The sequence below is a fragment of the Mucor mucedo genome, assembly GCF_025094135.1.
Source record: "Mucor mucedo strain NRRL 3635 chromosome Unknown EV154scaffold_81, whole genome shotgun sequence".
Classification (NCBI taxonomy): Eukaryota; Fungi; Mucoromycota; class Mucoromycetes; order Mucorales; family Mucoraceae; genus Mucor; species Mucor mucedo.
This window is the reverse complement of record NW_026252365.1, coordinates 1-19,218: the sequence shown is the minus strand read 5'-3', so window position 1 is coordinate 19,218 and position 19,218 is coordinate 1. Positions and strand designations below refer to the sequence as shown.

General features: G+C 35.0%; 11 protein-coding genes across 11 annotated transcripts; 3 read left to right on the top strand and 8 right to left on the bottom strand.

Moving 5' to 3' along the window:
- Nucleotides 1-744: 744 nt before the first annotated feature.
- Nucleotides 745-1,293, bottom strand: EV154DRAFT_483791 (uncharacterized protein; the record flags this gene model as incomplete). Its single annotated transcript, XM_051598607.1, has 4 exons — nucleotides 745-866; nucleotides 897-915; nucleotides 982-1,067; nucleotides 1,152-1,293. The coding sequence occupies 4 exons, from the start codon at nucleotides 1,291-1,293 to the stop codon at nucleotides 745-747; spliced, it is 369 nt and encodes a 122-aa protein (XP_051455142.1).
- A 721-nt stretch (nucleotides 1,294-2,014) lies between these two features.
- EV154DRAFT_566070 (uncharacterized protein) lies at nucleotides 2,015-2,596 on the bottom strand (the record flags this gene model as incomplete). The annotated part of the gene is made up of 3 exons (XM_051605932.1): nucleotides 2,015-2,209; nucleotides 2,266-2,371; nucleotides 2,424-2,596. The coding sequence occupies 3 exons, from the start codon at nucleotides 2,594-2,596 to the stop codon at nucleotides 2,015-2,017; spliced, it is 474 nt and encodes a 157-aa protein (XP_051455141.1).
- Nucleotides 2,597-2,884: 288 nt separating this feature from the next.
- EV154DRAFT_483789 (uncharacterized protein) lies at nucleotides 2,885-3,865 on the bottom strand (the record flags this gene model as incomplete). The annotated part of the gene is made up of 6 exons (XM_051598606.1): nucleotides 2,885-2,920; nucleotides 2,988-3,134; nucleotides 3,190-3,225; nucleotides 3,358-3,504; nucleotides 3,565-3,700; nucleotides 3,729-3,865. 6 exons carry the CDS (start codon nucleotides 3,863-3,865, stop codon nucleotides 2,885-2,887), a joined length of 639 nt encoding a protein of 212 aa, XP_051455140.1.
- A 632-nt stretch (nucleotides 3,866-4,497) lies between these two features.
- Nucleotides 4,498-5,047, bottom strand: EV154DRAFT_483788 (uncharacterized protein; the record flags this gene model as incomplete). The annotated part of the gene is made up of 3 exons (XM_051598605.1): nucleotides 4,498-4,689; nucleotides 4,759-4,852; nucleotides 4,908-5,047. 3 exons carry the CDS (start codon nucleotides 5,045-5,047, stop codon nucleotides 4,498-4,500), a joined length of 426 nt encoding a protein of 141 aa, XP_051455139.1.
- Nucleotides 5,048-5,739: 692 nt separating this feature from the next.
- Nucleotides 5,740-6,273, bottom strand: EV154DRAFT_483787 (uncharacterized protein; the record flags this gene model as incomplete). Its single annotated transcript, XM_051598604.1, has 3 exons — nucleotides 5,740-5,895; nucleotides 5,958-6,066; nucleotides 6,128-6,273. The coding sequence occupies 3 exons, from the start codon at nucleotides 6,271-6,273 to the stop codon at nucleotides 5,740-5,742; spliced, it is 411 nt and encodes a 136-aa protein (XP_051455138.1).
- Nucleotides 6,274-7,139: 866 nt separating this feature from the next.
- Nucleotides 7,140-7,711, bottom strand: EV154DRAFT_483786 (uncharacterized protein; the record flags this gene model as incomplete). Its single annotated transcript, XM_051598603.1, has 3 exons — nucleotides 7,140-7,307; nucleotides 7,385-7,493; nucleotides 7,566-7,711. 3 exons carry the CDS (start codon nucleotides 7,709-7,711, stop codon nucleotides 7,140-7,142), a joined length of 423 nt encoding a protein of 140 aa, XP_051455137.1.
- Nucleotides 7,712-8,337: 626 nt separating this feature from the next.
- EV154DRAFT_539171 (uncharacterized protein) lies at nucleotides 8,338-9,891 on the bottom strand (the record flags this gene model as incomplete). The annotated part of the gene is made up of 4 exons (XM_051604331.1): nucleotides 8,338-8,379; nucleotides 9,406-9,460; nucleotides 9,519-9,563; nucleotides 9,704-9,891. 4 exons carry the CDS (start codon nucleotides 9,889-9,891, stop codon nucleotides 8,338-8,340), a joined length of 330 nt encoding a protein of 109 aa, XP_051455136.1.
- Nucleotides 9,892-10,121: 230 nt separating this feature from the next.
- Nucleotides 10,122-12,595, top strand: EV154DRAFT_539170 (ras guanine nucleotide exchange factor domain-containing protein; the record flags this gene model as incomplete). The annotated part of the gene is made up of 8 exons (XM_051604330.1): nucleotides 10,122-10,138; nucleotides 10,207-10,383; nucleotides 10,541-10,542; nucleotides 10,697-10,837; nucleotides 10,916-11,051; nucleotides 11,121-11,757; nucleotides 11,809-12,191; nucleotides 12,412-12,595. 8 exons carry the CDS (start codon nucleotides 10,122-10,124, stop codon nucleotides 12,593-12,595), a joined length of 1,677 nt encoding a protein of 558 aa, XP_051455135.1.
- Nucleotides 12,596-12,629: 34 nt separating this feature from the next.
- EV154DRAFT_399943 (uncharacterized protein) lies at nucleotides 12,630-12,779 on the bottom strand (the record flags this gene model as incomplete). Its single annotated transcript, XM_051595260.1, has 1 exon — nucleotides 12,630-12,779. A coding segment is annotated over one exon (150 nt), but the record flags the coding sequence as incomplete, so codon positions are not given.
- Nucleotides 12,780-12,866: 87 nt separating this feature from the next.
- Nucleotides 12,867-15,770, top strand: EV154DRAFT_516618 (beta-lactamase-like protein). Its single transcript, XM_051602411.1, has 8 exons — nucleotides 12,867-13,083; nucleotides 13,177-13,442; nucleotides 13,506-13,632; nucleotides 13,694-13,830; nucleotides 13,882-14,825; nucleotides 14,891-15,070; nucleotides 15,131-15,547; nucleotides 15,614-15,770. Exons 1-8 carry the CDS (start codon nucleotides 12,935-12,937, stop codon nucleotides 15,704-15,706), a joined length of 2,313 nt encoding a protein of 770 aa, XP_051455133.1. The 5' UTR covers nucleotides 12,867-12,934; the 3' UTR covers nucleotides 15,707-15,770.
- EV154DRAFT_516617 (uncharacterized protein) lies at nucleotides 15,705-16,333 on the top strand (the record flags this gene model as incomplete). Its single annotated transcript, XM_051602410.1, has 1 exon — nucleotides 15,705-16,333. Exon 1 carries the CDS (start codon nucleotides 15,836-15,838, stop codon nucleotides 16,331-16,333), a length of 498 nt encoding a protein of 165 aa, XP_051455132.1. The 5' UTR covers nucleotides 15,705-15,835.
- Between the last annotated feature and the right edge of the window lie 2,885 nt (nucleotides 16,334-19,218).

Here is a 19,218-nt window from a genome sequence, read left to right as displayed (position 1 = left end):
AAATTCATTTCAATAAATAGCTGCTACTTTTGTATTTATTATACGTACGTATGGAGAAAAGATGAGTATGTTGACTATAGTTGTATACTTATTCCATAGTACAACAATTCCAAAATAAAAGTAGCTCTGAAAAGGCCACTCCGTTACAAAAGACTGACTCTGGGAGTTATTTATTTTAAGTTTGGTACCAGTGTGAGGGAACTAAGACTTTTAATGAAGGCAATAATTGGATTTCGTTATATGCTATTAGACAGTATATGTGAGTGCCATTTTGTAACTTATCAAGCCGAGAAAGTAAGAGATTTAAGCAGAGAAGAGAAGACTAAACCTCATTTAAATTCAGACCTCATGTGCCTTTGAAATGTTCTCCCAATCAAATCAATTTTAGAAATAGAGGTCATACATTTCGATTTCACAATTAACGGGAGTATCAAATTTTGATAGCAATAACGAAACTAGGCCCATAAACTGCCTTATTGACCAGAATGGATTTATTTTTAAAGCTATTGCGGCGTTTGGTGATTGTTCTCTTGCTCATTTGGAATACAAAGATAACTGTGAGGGAAAAGACGAACTAGATAGAGTTTTCATGCGTAGTACAATTAAGGATCGGTTGAAGAATCTTTTTATTTAAAGATTGAAAAGTGGAAAAATTCCAGCATCTATATCCGAATTAATTATTTACGGATAAGTTAAGCAATTTATTCTGTGTCCTTTAAATTTTTATTGATATAATTTTTGAGTTCAGCGACCATCAAAACGAACCAAGGAAGCTTCTTTAACATTTCCGTCTGAATCAGTGCATTCAACATATATATTGTCGAAAGGGCCATAAAAAGCAAAACCTGAGCTTGTATCGCAAGTGACTTGAGATGTATATTGATATGTTTGCTTACCATCATTAGAAAAATTGACCTTTTATATAACACATGTCTTAGTGGATGCAAAAAAAAAAGAACTTTTTTGTTTTTGGAAACTTACATTAAGACTGATAGGTCTAAATGGCATACCTAATGGGTTACAACCCTTGTTCTTATAATGACAACATGCGAAAGAATTGTACCCATCTATAGTTTTTTTGAAAGACCTTTTGTATATCATGTTAGGTTTATAAATATCTTATGATTTAAACAAAGCTACTTGCTTTAGACCGCCTCTTGCATCCCACACATTCATTGACAGCGTTTTTCGTTGCTCCTCTGATGGAGGTGTTATTCTGTTGTAAACGCAAAATGCGTGCACTGCTTGAAAAGTCACACTCGCAATAGCAACTATTTTTACCGCAGCAACCATTTTATAATGATCAATTATAATTTTTTTATTTCAAGTCTAAAAATGGCATTATATAGTCTTGGTGGGTTTATTATACTTGAATGTTCTTTCTGTATGTCTCATTATATTCTTGCCGGTTACTTTAGATATCGTCAATTATTCCACTTTTCTCTCTCGAAGTTAACAAAGGACGAGAAATATTGCATATTTTCACTATTCTAAATGCCATTGTTTTCTGTCGGTAAAAGTACCCGCTCGAGAAATTGCAAAAAAAAAAAAAAAAAAAAAAAAAAAAAAAAAAAAAAAAAAAAAAAAAAAAAAGGAGAATCTTAATATCATCAAATTTGCATAAGAAGCCCACTTGGAAAATAAGTGAAAATCTCAGAAACGATATGATAAATCAGTAATCCAAGATATCTGTGAACCGAGGAGAGGAAACTGTGCCCAAGATTATATTTAATAATGCCCGTTGCAGCATATCTAAACCAACACCAAGTGAAAACAGCAAATGTTTTTAAAACGTTAGAATGAGATTTTGCATAAAACAATCATAGCTCAAAGTTATTCTATTTTAGTAATTGTCCATCATTAATTATAGCCCAGGAATATTTATTTAAAACTATGTCTTTTGTAAAAAGGAAGCCGGACATGCTAAAAGGTTAAAAAATGATTACACTTGTCATATTTATTTTTATATTTGTGACATCATCATAACTATAGGGAATAACGAATTGACTGTTTTTTAAAACGGATGGCCGATTTCAGTCCAACGGTCTTCTAAAAGATCTAAAGAAGGTTTGACAATTTCCCCATTTCCAGTATCGCATTCAACAGAAATATTTTCCATAGGGCCAGAAAAAATAAAAGCTGAGGTTGCATCACAAGTGACCTGAGCTTTGTATAAATAAGTTACCTTATCGTCGTTCGAAAAATTTACCTTTTATAAATTCATTTATTAGTGTCAGAGTAGGATAAAAAAGGAAGACCGCTTACATTAAGACTGATAGGTGAGTTGGGTCTACCCTTTGGATTGCAATCTTGGTTTTTCCAATGACAACATTGTACCGAGTCATATCCATCCACTGTTTTTTTAAATGATCTTTTGTGTTTATGGTAAGTTCATGCATCTAAATATAGTTAATGCTACTTACTTAGGCCCATGTCTTGCATCCCACACATTAATCGATATGATTTTTCGTTCATGATTTGTTCCATCAATTTCATCTGATTTTGTTGGCGCAGTTATTCTGTTATAGATACAAAATGCTTGCGCAGCTCGTAAAAAAGCACTCACAGCAATAATTACTTTTGCAATAGCAACCATTGTATAATAAATGAGTAGTTTATATTTTAGAAAATGGTATTATATAGATCAAATGGGTCTATTGTAACTGAAATTGCTTTTGAAGTATTTGGAAGATACGACATGACTCTTTGTATGGACACTATTTCGAATAGCAATAATTGCTCTATCGAAAGAATTAAAAGTCACCGTACAAAGACAGAGGGTGAATGGAGCAGGTCTTTGTTTCTCTAACTTACCTATTTTTTTATATTACAATGTTTGATAAGTAAAAATACAATGAGGAAAAAAATCTCCGTTACGAAATTTCTAATGCTTCATGTATTCATGACCATTTTTGTGTGTCTAATCAAATACACTGCCTTCTTAATTCATTAAGTCATAAAAACTTGGTAACAATTTATAACTTCACCTGTGAACAAGACATAGCTGTCATTTGTCTATTGTATTTATTGTAGTTACAGAATGTTTTATTATGGAAAGCGGCTGATATGACTGGGGTGTTGTAAACATCGTTTTCACTAAATGAGGTAATTGATTTGTCAATGACTACAATGTTCTAACTGACATTTATAAGTCCTAAAATAGGCACCACCAAAATAATTCTGCAATACCTTTGTACCGATGGCATTATAGACCTCTAAATTCAACTAGAATAGGCCAAATCAGAGAATTTATGTAGTTAAGAATCATTATAGCTTAAGTTTATTGTACATGATTAATGAATGTAACTTTTATATTCAGTCTATTCAGTAATAATGCCGGGGATACCCAAAACGTACTATAGAAACTGGAGAGACCGTTCCATTAGGACTTGTACATTCAGCGTAAAAACTCTTCTGAGTGCCATAAAATGCAAGACCACCTCCTGCATCGCAAGCTGCTCCAGGCTTTATAGGAGTTACTTTCCCATCAAAAGATAACTCAAACTATTGACCGAACAAAAATTAGTTTCACTGTTACACAAATAAATTAAATGTCATACTAACATTCAGTAAAATGGGATAAACAAGTGAGCCATAAGGATTGCAGGTTCTTTCTGAAAAGGGACAGCACGCTTTGGAGTCGTAGCCAATTAGTGTAGCCTTGAAGCTGCTATTTGATGCTGCGATATTAATATGAAAGCTTTACAATTAATAGATGTGCTACTCACTTTAAGGTTCTATTCACCGCATAAACATTGATAAAGGATGGAAGGACGGTCGAGTTGGACAATCTATTATATACGCAATAGGCTTGTATAATCTGTAATACTGACAGTAAGCAGACAAATTTCAGAAGTGAGATCATTTAATGAAACTAAGTATTGTTGTACGCGATTATATTTATAATTTGTAAAGGTCTGGGTGTATTGTCTTTAAAAAAGGTCTTCGAAACTAATAAGGATACGTCTAAATGTTGGGGGTTCTTAACTATTTCCATTTTCTCAAAAATTATTTTCTCATCATAAGTTTATTTAATTACCCAATTAAAGTCATAAGAATGCTTATTTGTTTGTAGAGATTTGTAGAAGCATTTGTCTTCCTCAAAAGATTTACTTTTACATCAAAATTTGAGCAATTTCATTGCCTGATTACTTAACAAGCAAAAGTCATGAGAATGAGAAATAGTTAATACTCGCCCAATTTTTCGCTTGGTCTAACAGAAAGTCTTTCAAAAAATCAAAAATAAACTAATCGCATGGATCATAGAGCAGCTTACTGGTATGAATTGCATTCTATTATACGCATTATTGAGCCTACAACGACTACCGCAGATTCTAATATTCTAAGTCGTATTTTTTAAGTTCCCATATTACGATCTATTTTGAGTGATCTCTTCTCAAAAGTAGGCGATTTATTTAAGGGACGTAAATAAAATAACATTATTACACTGGAGGTGTAATTGACTAATCTTATACTTTAATAGCGAAATCACAAATACTAAAGAATTCCAAGATCTTCAGTCGGAGGTATTCCCCAACGATTGACATAGGCTTCAGAAACCGTCCCATTTGGACTTGTACACTCTGCATAAAAGTTTTCGTAAGTCCCATAGAGTGCGAGTGCTCCCCCAGCGTCACAATAGGATCCAGGACTTAAAGGAGTTGTTTCACCGTCAAAAGATAGATCGTACTAATGAATTATTTTTTAGGATTTCTCAAACTATATAAAAAAGTGCCACAAACCAACATTAAAAGTAACTCTTTTGATAAGTGAACCAGTACGGTTGCAACTTCTGTTAGTAAAAGGACAGCAAGCTTTGGAGTCGTATCCAACTAATGTAGCTTTAAAGCTACTATTTTGGAAGAAATGAATATATAACTTGTAAAAGAGAAAAAGAACGCGCTTACTCCCTTTTTATTTGCCCGGCAGTTACTCTAACAAATGTCGGAAGATCTGTTGAAGCTGTTAACCGATTGTAAACGCAGAATGCTTGTGTAACTTGAAAGATAGACGCTATAAAAGCTATGACTATGGAAATTGCAACCATGGGATATGTTATATTTCTATAGTCTCTCGGCAATATGTATATGTATATATACTTTTTTGGGCTCATTGTGCCAGCTCTTTGTACTTATTGATGTTTGTCCTTCCGGTTTTTTTTCAAATGAACAATGGAATTTTTATTTCTTATGTTTGATATTAGCAGTATTATCTAATAATTTTTTGTAGGCAATCTTTTTTTAAATAGAAAATAAATAAAAGAAACACTAACCCAAACACGATTAATAATACTTACTAATATAATCAATACGCAAAAGAAGATATTTTGAAATTCCATGTTTGTAAATATATATAATAAAACAATTATCAAATGAGGTTTCATTGCGATATTTTAACGCAATTTATCATACTAATATATACGACTGTGTAAGAGATATGACTTTGTTTACCAATTTGACAACATATCCTCAATTTGACAACTATCATAATATACTATTTACACTGCAATAGACAATTCTGTTGTCGTTCAAAATTTTGACCGAAAATTTTCTTGATAGAGGTTTTAAAAATCGTTTGCCCACATTCAGTAAACCAATCATCCAAAATAAAAAAAGGGTTATGCCAATTCTGCTATGCAGAAAGTAAATGCAGTAAAATAGTCTCATATACGAAGAGCAATAGACGTAAGTGTTAATTGAGTACAATAAAATTAGAATCATTTATTACAAGATATAATAGTTAAATGAGGTTAACCCGAGCTACTGTTCCATTGCGACTAACACATTCGCCATAAAGATTTTCATTTGTAGATCCATACATTATAAGGGCTCCTCCAGCATCACACTTTGCTAAGCGTGCTGTATCAGTTAGAGTTCCATCAAAGGATGGCTCAACCTATATAAAAGCGTGATAGTTAGCTTTCAATAGTTTTGTCTTAGACTATATGACAGACTAACCTCAAGAATAATAGGCTCTACAAGTGAACCAAACCGATTACAAGTTATGTCTGTGTAAGGGAAACACGCACGAGAGTCATACCCAACTATTGTGGCTCTAAACCTACCACTTTTTTTTTGGACATATTAGTTAATATTATCGCTTGATGAAAAATGAAATAAACGCTTACGTAAACAACACTCCCTTTCCTGATTTAACTACATTGAGAAATGAAGGACGAGATGTTGAGTTGGTCAACCGATTATAGACGCAATACGCATGTACTATGTGCAAGGCAGGGATTATGACAGCAAAACGTTTTAAAATGGAAAGCATTTTGTAGAACAACAATATTGAATCAATAGCACCCATTATATACGAATTTACTGGGTTTATTGAGTCGGATTACTTCTTTATCACGATGCTTGCATCTTTAAATATTGGAATTTTAATAATAAATGGGCTTCTATTCAGATTATATAATGACAAAATTTGTTGAGTTATTTCTTTTCGTTATACCTGTTCTTTGTCTTTATAATAAAAAAATAAGAAATTACAATAACAATGGTATGTGGTAGGTAAGGTAATTGGTATTCTAAAAGACAAAGAATAAAAATAGAGTCCCCAGATGTGTGTCCATTAATTAGATTTATTATGTAAGTACTAATTGTGGTTGTCCAATATTTATCGGAAAATCTTATACAAGCTTCAAATAAAAAGGATTATGAGATATAATTTATTTGACTAATCTGGCTATTAAATAAAATTTGCGTAGCTTACATTAAGGTGCAATAAACGTAACAAGTGTTTTTTACGATGCTCGCAACAGTTATCTGAAATTAAATTTATGCATAAAAGTTGCCCTTCTAATATCCATCCAGGTCAGCTAAGCCGAAAACTTAAATTTTTCCCCTGCTTTGATTCGGTACCGAAATATGCTTCCAAATTTTGCTCTATCAGTTTAAGCAGCAATTAGGCTTCTGGATATCTGAGACAGAAAAAAAGAAAAGAGCATTTAAGGTTGGGCAAAGTCATGATAATACATAGATAAATGGAGGCGGTAAAAAATTTTCGCTAAAAAAAAATAAACCTAGATATGAAATTATCACAGTTTTTCAATTTGAATCCACGTGTGAAATTTCAATACAATTTAATACAAATTTTTAGCAGCAATTATTTTTATTTTAGGTATCTACAAATGGCTAAGAATAAAAGTGATCAAGATTGACTCGTCGCACGGTTCCGTTACGACTTACACATTCAGCGTAAAAATCATCTGGTGTAGCTCCATAAAACGCAAGACCGGCACCAGCATCACATGGTGCTGTATGTTTTGCATCAATTGATTTTCCATTAAAAGATGCCTCAACCTATTAAAGACAGAAATAAAATAAAAAAAAAACTTGCTTAAATTTTACTCATTTACACAATGCTATGTCAGACTTACATTAAACGTAATGATTTGTACAAGTGAACCATAGGGATTGCACGTTTTTTGTGTGTAAGGACAGCATGCACGAGAGTCATATCCAACGAGTGTAGTACGGAACTTTTGTCTAATGGGTCGTTACGGATATATTAATGCAAGAACTGTTTTCTACGAGATCTTTTTAAAAAAGCACACTTACTCGCCGGCCCTAATAATGCCTATCTCAGACACGTTGATAAACGTAGGAAGAGATGTTGAATTGGTCAATCTATTATAAACACAGTATGCATACGTCACTTGTAAAACAGACGCTATAAGTACTAAGATCTTTAAAATTGAAATCATTTTATAGAACAGCATGATTTTTATTTTCGAGACCTATTTTATATTACTTTCGTGGGTTTATTGGGCCTTATTACCTCTTTGTCTCATAAACTCCACATATCAGACTTTTGTAAAGAAAGCTTGGTCTTTTCCGTGCCAATTGTTTTCATGTTTATTATGAATAAAGAGACATTGACCTGTAGGCTGTGCGATAATAACAAAATTCTTTCTAGATGCTGATAAGAATAGTCCTGACTACCTTTTCCGAAGTACATGAATTTTACTGCTTCAAATAGTGTTGTTAGTGACTACATGTGTCTTTATCTAGTTTTGTTTAGAGTAGTTTATTTTATTTTCACTAAAGAGGACTGTGTTTTAGTGTAGATCTGCGTATCTACACATTTTTCACATTTGTTCTAATTATAATCAACTCTTCTTATAGCGATTTTGGTCCGTTGAGATAACAAATTTACATCGATTTATCAACCCAAAAATGATTACCATTTACTCCATTTGAGCTCCCAATGCTCATTTTGTAGGAGCGTACAAACTTTGAATCTAAAATATTTTCTGATGGTAGCACTAATTAATCGGGTAACTTTTGGGATGTCAAAGGGATTTATTGAGGCTGAGGCTAAATAAGAATATCACTTAAAGAGTGAAGTTACGGTTGATATGGTAGAGTGACCCTAACACGCTGTAGTAGAGTCATGCACTGATTCGAATTACTATATATAAGAGCTGTGACTATAACCAGAATTAAGGACAATGAATTATCATCCCAAGAAAATGGGAATTCATTGGGGACAAAGTTAAATATTATACCCTGGAAGAGACATCATAATAATTCATCAACTGTGGACAGATGCCTGTTAAAGTAGCTCTTACGGGCACAGAAGAGTTTATGCTTATTTTACATGAACTAAGATAAGGATTTTATTGCTTAATGTCAGGGTACGGCCGAGTGGGCCCTTTCTTTTTTTAATGCAAAACAGTCTTGTACGACCGCGAAAAAAAAGTTTATTAAAAAGGAGATGTAATTAGAGGGTAGAAATGTACTAATAAATGTGTTTTTTTTTACATGTTTAATGATGAGAAGGGTCAATGGTGTTTAAGATGCGTTGAATATCATAGTTAAAGCTCAATGATTGAATTGCATTTTTTTCTGAGTCGGTGAGATCAAACGAGTGCGTATATGAATTGTATTTACGTGAAAGTAATCCGTGCAAGAATTTATATTTGGATTCATCGTAATCAAAAAACGTCATCAATTCGGAGGCCTATAGCATGAATAGTTTAATAACCCACACACACATATACACACGTATTTTTTTTTCTTTTTGCAAGGAATGTCCCTCCCTCCTCCCTTCCCGATTTACCTTTTCTAGTAAACGATCCTGTAATCTTGGTAGTGTGGATTTGATTAAGGCGTCTAAGACAGCTAATCTTTCCCTATCCAAACGACATTTTTTTAAATCGGTGATAGCTTCGCTCTCCGTTATCAACTGATTACCGGAGGTGGTAGGTGTGTTGACAAGCACAGGTTTTTTGGTACTGATTTGACTACGTCTTAAACGAAGCCATCTTCTTCTTCTTACAAACGATCGAAAGTGTTTATAGTTTCCATGCCAAACAGCGCCATGAAATTTTAAAGCATATTGCCATCCCGCTTCATCCACATCGCCCGTCATATCAATCATCCACTCCCTTGAAACCCATTCCCAAGTTGGATCTGGTAATTGGTAATTTTCAACGTCCATTGGTGTAAATCTAATATGAGTTATGTAAATAAATAATTAAACACGTGCTTGGGTTTTTATAAATATACCTCATATCTGCATCACACCAAGGATTGGGATCAAATTGTAACAGTCTAGATAAGTATTAGTCGATTGAGTGTGTGTGTTAAATAGAACAATTACGTTTTGGAGCTGTATCCGACTGCTAAAGAGCTAATTGCGAGAATTATTGAGTTAATGTATGTACTCAATGTAAAATATTATTTTATTTTACCCTCGTTGGCATTCGTAAAGGACATCATATGCATATTCTTCTTTGTTGTAGTCATGAGCAGGTAATGCAGGTAATCCATTAATGGGACGACGAGACTTATGCAATCGTGGTTTATGGACAAGCTCTCTTAGTGATTTTCGGATTCGAAATGACGTTTGGTGAGTTCCATAACCTTCATCGAGCGTCATTGTGTTATAATTGTGAAGAAAAAAAGAAGAAGAAAAAAAAAAAGAGAAGCTAAACTAAATCGGCTTTATTTATTTTTTTGATGGAAAAGTTTGTGTACAGTAATGCACACACAGGACAACGTCACATTAAAGTTTATATCAGTGTTTGTTTATAATTGCTGCTCACCCCCCCCTCTCCTTATTTTTTCTTCTTTTCTTCTTTTCCTTTATTATTTTGTTTAGTCAACGAAATGTTCAACCTAGAAAAGTAAGGTAAACAGCCAAGGATATGATGCAATTTATGGATTGAAAAGGTACTAAATAATTTCTCAATAGTAGAAGAAGATCCAAGTCACTTGATGATTTGATTCCACATGGAGAAGAAGCGTGTACAACCACTCCTATTGTTAAATTTAAAAGAAGGCACAGTCTATGCGCAGAACCAAGAAAGTTGGATTATATAAGACTTGCCAATATCTATGGTTGGGTATACGATGCTGATACTGAAGAAAAGTAAGTCAATAAATGACCATAACAGCAATAATAATTATAAAAAAAATCCCTGCCCCTTCTCATTCCTATCAAAAATAAGTCATAATATGCTGCTGCATGAATCAACATCAAATCGGCGCCTACAGACATCTCGATCTTTTTCTCATTTGCCTTGCAGCAGTAACAATAAATTCACAAGAATGTTTGGTCGTAACCTTACCTCTCTTTTTCCAACCAATAAAATTGTGGATTTTGATGGTAGCATTATGACCACCCTCTTATTAACTGCTGCTGCCCGCTGCTGCCACTAATACGTTAACAACCGAAAAACCAGAACCCCCTATCGAAAACGATCCTCATGTATTCGACCTCGTCTCCAAAGATTCTTCACATTTTATTCATTACGGCAAAAGCGACACCACTGTCACTTCAGCCACAGTCGAGAAACTAGTGGAGAAATTAACTCGTGAAATGGGTATGTTTGTATGTATAAATCTGAGAATATGGCAGTAATTTTATTTTTCAATATGAATTACTTAATTATATATTATAGACAATGATTTTTTGATGGACTTCTTCTTGACTTTTCGAGAATTCATTACACCCATCAAACTCTGTAAACTATTGATACTTAGATTTCGTTGGGCCTTGTTAGAGGAGAACGATGAGCGAAGTCTAGTTCGTATAAGGTATAGAATTCATTTATAAAGATGAAAATTGCTTTTTTAGGGAGACTATATAAATTAATTTTTTTTTAGAACCTTTGTCGTAATTCGTCATTGGTTAACACATTATTGGACTTTTGATTTTACAGTATCCAGAACGCTTCGATTTATGCTCTGTACCTTTCTAACTCAGTTACAAACACACACTGTCATCCTTGCTTCACCACGCGATGAACGCATCATCAAAAATCTACGAACCGTCCTAAAAAAACAACGTAAATTTTATAAAGATTGGTCCAATCCATCTGGCTCTCCTTCACGTAAAGATAGTGCTATCGCTATTTCATGCTTCCATCCAGAGGAAGAAACCTGGACTGCAAAAGTAAAAAACTCACTTAAAAGAAACGTAGCCACAGCATCATGTAGTTGTAAAATGAACAATTCGGTCCAAAACTGCATAATACATACACCCCTCATCAGTGGCAATCGCCTCTTTTTTTCTCGCCATACCCCGTATAAATCAATCCTACTTAAATATCGATCTGAAATCATTGCCCAACAGTTTTGTATCATTGAAAAAACTATGCTGCAAAAAGTCACATGGGATGAGCTGGTTGAATTAAGGTGGAGAAAGAGATCGTCCAAGAGGCAATCATTTATTATCGACTTGAATGATACAAGTCAAGGAGAGAATATTGGTGTCGATCAACTGATCGGTTATTTTAATATGGTAAATTTTTCCTGACCAAGCATGTTACTGTTTAACTCACATTCATTATAGACATGTCAATGGGTGGCATGTGAAGTTGTCCGTTCACACCATATGGAGACCCGTGTTAAAGTGATCGAAAAACTCATTCGTATCGCACTGAAATGCTACCACCACCGTAATTATAGCACACTGATGCAGATCTTGCTAGGATTGCAGTCTCCTGCTGTCACACGTCTCGAAAAGACATGGCAAAAGATTGATCACTGTCAACTCGAATTATTTAACCAGCTCAAAGAAATGGCAAAACCCTTTCGAAATTGGAAAAATGTGCGTGACTGCATGACTAAAGCGACTGAACAAGTGGCAGAGTCATTTGCTGTAGAAAGTGTATTGACCAACAGTGTAGAAGATTTGCATCATACGGATGGAGGTTGTATCCCATTTTTGGGACTGTATTTATCGGATTTGGTATTTATTGCAGAGTTACCCACCTTTATTGAGTCAAGCACACCTGATTCGACTGACGACGATGAGCAAGATCAAGAATTATGTAAGCGCTTAAGTAACCATCTTGTCAATTTCAACAAATTTCGAATTACAGGTAGTCCAATAAGCTCTGATAAGCGTATGATTTACATATAACAAAAAGCTCAATATATTTTGTACATGTAGCATCTGTCGTCAAACATGTGCTGGCCTTCCAAGTCCTTTCGCGAGCTTACGACTTCAAGTTACAGGCAACATTAAATGCACACTTATTATCCATGTCTTTATTGGAACCCTCGCAGATTCGAGAATCCAGCTTTTTGTGCGAAGAATAAAAAAAACTACTCCCGACTTTTATTATTGCTACTAGACTCGATTAATTCTTTACTACCAGCATTATGCTTACTTTTTGTAAAGCAATCACGAAAGGCCTTCATTTGTTCTTTACATTGTCTCCAATCTTTAGTGTCATAAAAGCATAGTTGTAGTGTTTCGTTTTCTTCAAAGCAACCAGTTTTTTCTATGCGTTCATTATAAGGATCATCTTCCTCTTCTTCATGTTTGGGTTTTGTCATTTGGTTTCCTGCAAGGGGAACTACTCTTTTTTTCTTTTGCGTGGTCACAAAAATAATATACTCATTTTTTTTTTTGTTTTTTTAAAAAAAATTGACTCTACTTTAAAGGCGCGTTTTCACTTTCTTGATTTCTTATGACAAGCTATATAAAATTTACACCCATTTCAGGTGCAAAAAACGAAGATCCTCTTTGTTATTTATTAGAAATTGACGAAGCCAAAATCCTACTTGACTGTGGGTGGTCTGATAAATTTGACGAACACGATCTTGCCCATTTAAAAAAGTATAAAAGCTCGTTTTTTTTTCTCTCTTGAAATTGTCTTTGTTTATACATTGTCCTCCCAAACTGAATTGAAAAAAAAAAAAAAAAAAATAGAATTGCAAAACAAGTTGATGTCGTCTTGTTATCTCATTCTGATTTGCCTCATTTGGGCGCGTACCCTTATGCACGTAGCCACCTTGGCATGACTTGTCCCGTTTATTCCACCATCCCCATTGTTAACATGGGAAGAATCTGCTTGTATGACCTCTATCAAGCCAAAACTGACGAGCTTGACTTCAAAACATTTTCGCTGGAAGACGTCGATAACGCATTTGATAAAATTACATCACTCCGATATTCACAACCTACTGCTTTAACAGGTAAACTTTAATTTTACAAAAAACTAGCATTGATAATGTCATTCAACTTACGTTTGTAATAAGGTAAATGCCAAGGTATTACCATTACAGCTTACGCTGCTGCACATACCATTGGGGGTACGATATGGAAAATTAAACAAGACACCGACGAGATTGTTTACGCTGTAGATTTCAATCATCGGAAGGAACTGTAAGTGACGAAATAAATGAACAGCTATAGCAAAAAATAAACTGAAGAAATGGGACAAAAGGCATTTAGACGGAACTGTGTTGCATTCTGGTGGTGTTGTTTTAGATGCTTTGACTCGTCCTTCTTTACTCATTACCGATGCCTACAATTCAAAAGTCGTTCACCCAGCCCGTAAAGACAGATATGCCGCTATGTTTGGTAAGCAAAAACATACAACGCACTTTACCTTTTATACTTACATTATCCCAGATACCATGATGACTACATTAAATAACGGAGGCTCTGTTTTACTACCTACCGATTCTACGGCGCGTGTTCTGGAACTATCTAATCTACTGGAACAACATTGGTCCCAAAACCAAATCAGCTACCCTCTCATCATGTTAACTTATACCAGTTTCCGTATGGCTTATTTCGCCAAAGTTATGTTAGAATGGATGGGCGAGGATCTCAATAAGAACTTCTCCCAGCGTGAATTACCTTATGAATTTAAATACATGCGATTATGCCATAAATTAGCAGATCTCGACAACTACCCAGGTCCCAAAGTCGTCATAGCCAGCAATGATAGTTTAGAGACAGGTTTTTCACGTGAGTTGTTTGTCAAATGGATGGCCATGGAGGATAAAAATACCCTGATCTTAACTGACAGGTCTGGTCCCGACACTTTGGCACGTCGTTTATACAATGATTGGGATGCTCAAACGGGGGATCCTCAAGTACCAGTCAACAGCACCAAAGTACCCGTCAAATCAGCTATCGAATACGAAACCACCATGGATTTAAAGGTCTATAAGCGTGTGCCTCTAGAAGGTGCAGAGTTACAAGAATATGAGGCCGCGCAACGTGCCAAACAAGAACGTGATGCTGCACAAGCCGCCATGATTGCGCGAAGTAAAACCATCATCGAGGAGGATGAATCCGACTCTTCCGATATTGACGACGTGGATGAAAATATGGAAGATTTGTTGACTAAGCAGTTTGATTTATATGTGAGGGATGCTGGAAAATCGGGTGGATTCTTCAAACAAGCCCAGAGTTATCGTATGTTTCCTTATCTTGAGAAACGCAAAAAGATCGATGACTATGGTGAAGCCATTCAAGTCGAACATTATATGAAGGCTTCGGATTTTGAACGTATTGAGCAAGAGAAGAAGAGCTTAGGCGAAGGAGCGAATTTTGGCAAAGAAGACGTATATATAGCATAAGATTATAGAAGGATACCGAGAAGAAGTTTTGACCCATCTATTATATTTAGGAAATGCAAGTGGATATCGACGAGCATTTTTTTTTGGGAAGAGATGATACACCTACAAAATATACCTCCAGTGACGAAACCTTACATATCAAATGTCAATTAAGATATGTCGATTTAGAAGGTCTTTCTGATGGTCGATCTATTAAGACCATCTTGCCTCAAATCGCACCTCGCAAATTGGTAAGTATTACGTGGCAGACAAATTTTCCATATGATATTTAAAATCTGTATCCTTCTTAGATTATTGTGCATGGTTCCAAGGAATCTACAGATGATTTATCTTCAGCCGTACACAGCATCGACCACTTCACAAATGAAATTTTTACGCCCTCTGTAGGCGAAGTGCTGAATGTCTCTGCCGCTACCAACATTTACAGAGTCAAGTTGACAGATAGTATGGCCAGCTCACTTCAGTTCTCCAAGCTTGATGACTATGATTTAGCACGTATCGTGGGTCGTATTCATTTCCCAGATGATTCCACCACTCCTTCATTAGATGTGGCTATGCCTGATGCAACAGTTAAGGAAGAACCCACTATCTTTGTCGGCGATGTCAGATTGTCAGAATTCAAAAAGGTATTACAATCAGCAGGAATTCAGGCAGAATTTAAGGGAGAAGGAATTTTAGTCTGTAATGACGAAGTAGCCGTTCGAAAGGTAAGAGTTACAGATAACATACAAAGGCTGATTTAGATTGACAATTTTTTTTTTAAAAAAAAATAGACGGGTACAGGACAATTGCTAGTGGAAGGCATATTATCAGAGGACTATTACAAAATTAGATCCTTGTTGTATGCTCAACATGCCATTGTGTAAAAAAAAAATAAACAATAAAAAAATGGGCTTGGGCGTGTGCATGTATGGAAGTATTTGAGGCGTGATAATTTTTTCTCTAAAATTGTTTTTCTTTTCCTTTCTATATTTTTTATTCTTATATAATTTATCATGTTTAATTTCAATAAAAAAGAAGGTAACGACTATGATGATAGGAACCAACTTATTGACAGAATGCCCGAAGAAATGTACATCATTCCTATTCACGACGTACCTGTCACGCTCGACAACAAACCGCGCCGTTACTGCCGTATTCTTGCAAATGTGACACTTATTCTTGGCATGGCCCTTGTTGTGATATCTGCCTTATTCAAACTCCAGTCTAGAGTATATATCAGCCAGGCTATCGAAGCAGAGTGTCCTGCTATTTGTGTGACAACTTGCTACCGTTTCATGCCTTTTCCCACTTCTTGTGAATCGAAATCAGCATGCGATGATCAATGTCTCTCTGCCGGGATCTCCAAAGCCCTAACGTACTCCGTACTTTTTACGGTCTTTGTTTTAATAGGTGGCTTACTAGTGCTTGTGCAGGTTGTTCAGAGTTGTATAAGTTATTGCTTTTATGATTATATTGATTTTAAAAATAAACAAACAGGTCAAAAATGCTAAGTTTAGTCTTCTAAGAGCCACAAATAATGACCCTCATCACGTGTGATGAGATCAAATGATGATCACAAGCTGCGCATTTGATTGTATAAAAGGCACAGTAAAAGCCTCTTTCTTCCCGCCGATTTCGTGCAACGATACCCCACAATTAGGTATCATTATGTTTGTGGTCAGATAAAGCTTCTGATTGACATAATTTAATTGGCCTTGAGTTTGAGCCTCAATGGAAAAAAAATATAGCAACGATAAAACGATATTTAACTTACTGTGTGTACCATGATTCTCCAGCTACGTCATTATGTAGAATGCCCTAAGCAGAAGTGAATTGAATGTCATAATTTTGCCGTTAACAAAAACATTTTACGCGATACTTTTGATTGATTGTCGGATCAATCACATTTAGATTTCACAACAGCCAGCGCAACCAATAACTAGCTATACCTAGTGTCCGAACTTTCCGATCTTGTACTGATCTTACGCCGGCTCGAACAAAGCTTCCGCCGAGTTTTTGTATTCGAGCGCATCGAACATAGCTCGCTTGGCTATAAAACTGAAAGTAGTCACTATAAAATAAAGGCTAAATAAAAAGATGGGTAATGCCATTTCCTCTTAGCAATACTCTAAACTTCATTATTCTTTTTTCTTTTTTAGTTTCTACCCCTAATGGTTCGGATTTACAATCAAACATAGTTGCTGCAATTCATTTTGAGTATAATAACATATCACCAGCTGATTCGTAAGCACTCGTTGTTTTGGTTGAAGCATTTTTTATAAATATTAAATTACAGCCTCTGGATTGTCATTCAATTGGATATAAAAATTAATCAAAGCCTCTGATGGTGTTCTCCAGCAAATTATTTTAAAATATTAAAACTGATCCTTGTTACGCGAGCAACATAGATAGTGTTCGGAATGAAGATCGAAACTCTCGAGCGAGCTTCGATCGTGTTCCAGCCGAAGCTCGCTCGAATGCGTTTTTTTGCAGCTCGAGCTCGCTCAAAGTTTCTTAAGCTCGGCTCGGTTGCAAATACCATAGCTCGAACTCGCTCGCCCTTTTTATTAAGCAAAGTGCACGTCAAAGTGATGTTAATCACAGAAAGTTATGATAATTAAATTGTTATTTATTGAAATAGAAGTTGGAAAAAGAAAAAAAAAAACTTTGTTTTTCACCAGTGTAATATCGTAGATATCAAATGGTCTTTAAGAATAATCAAAGTAAAGATAACCTTTTATTAAGAGTTGAATGAGTTCGTATTTATACTTTTGCGAAGCTGTGTCTAAACTAATAGTAGATCCAATTGGGATTTACTATCCAATCGTTTATCTATTTGAATTGAATAAATGTTTATCCATGTATTCTTATTCGTTCACAACAATCTTTCCATGATTACGATCTCCAGTCTGTCTACTGAGATCTAATATTGGATTTCCATTGTTTCTATGTATCAATACGTCTGCGATACAACAGGGATCTTGATACATTTGGGCTAATATGGAGCATTATTGGGTAAGCATAAGTGTTTAAAATTTCAATTATCGTTACGAACCTTCATCTGTGTCTTCTTCAGTTACAGTTGGCTCCGCAGCAGAGGGAAGAATGATCTCCCTTACATACGCTATTTCTTCCATTCTACTACGTTGTTCAAAGTCCACATCAGGGATGTCACTATCCAAGAACTCATTACAATCCAATGCTTCGTCAAAACGTTGTTCCGCAGGGATAATCTTGACATTGACATGCGCCAAAGAAACGGTATGAACAGCATCCATGTCCGCATCATTTGCTTCACTATTTGCTTGATTTGTATTGGCAGCAGGAGACATAAAGCTCGTGATACAATGGGCTCTGCCCTGTCTATGGACTCTTGAAGGTGTAAGCGATTTCTGAATTCGATTAGGGTGCACCATGATTTTAAAATATTTGAATTAAACAAGTAAGTGAAATTATATGGGCCTGTTTTCTATAGGTTTTATATTTATTATAGAATTAGACTATCACAGATCGGAACCACTTAAAACTCTTATGCCGTCATAGCTGCCAAGCAAATTGGCTTTCAAATACACGAACCTGTAAGTTGGGAGCTGTTGTCAAATTGTCTTCCCAAAACGGCGTTCAGAATTAATGATACAATACTGTGATTGGTGTATGCGAATCTACATCAGTCGAACCATACAAATCGAAGCTAAGTAACTGACAAAATGTTATAAATACTGTTTGGGATGGAGATAAAATGTAAATTAAGGTAACAAAAGAAAATACTGTTAGAACTTTGTATATCTTTTATTTCGAGAAAATTTAGATTAGGGAATTCTACTAGCAAAAACTACAGGTATTTATACTAAATGATTAGATGGCTTTCGGATAATATATGTGACGCGTTAGAGGAATATGATATAATGTTATACGTAATGTCTGTTTAAATAAATATGTTATGAAGTAATTCCTGCCTTACAAAGTAAAGACAAAAGTACGTGAGGATCTAAATTCATCTCCGCAGGTGACATTACGTAAATGCCAAAGAGAAAGTTTAGTGCGTGTAATATTCAGTAACCGAATATTCCGCCTCTGGGATTGTACTATACTTTTATGGTATTATAATATTTTACTCGTCACAAGGCAAATCACCTTGTGCACGGACACCAACGGTTCTGATGATAACAAATGGGGCGAAGTGTGAGCCATGAATATTCATACATGATCATCCATTATTATGTAAAATGTGATGATTCTTTTATTATAATCTATGACATCCTCAACAAATACTAAACATTTATACTAAATCATTGATATTATTCTAAATAATTATTTTTAAAATTTATAACATGAACCCCAACAATATTGCATTATCCAACGCCGATATTATCCGTCTTTACGAAACTGCCATCAA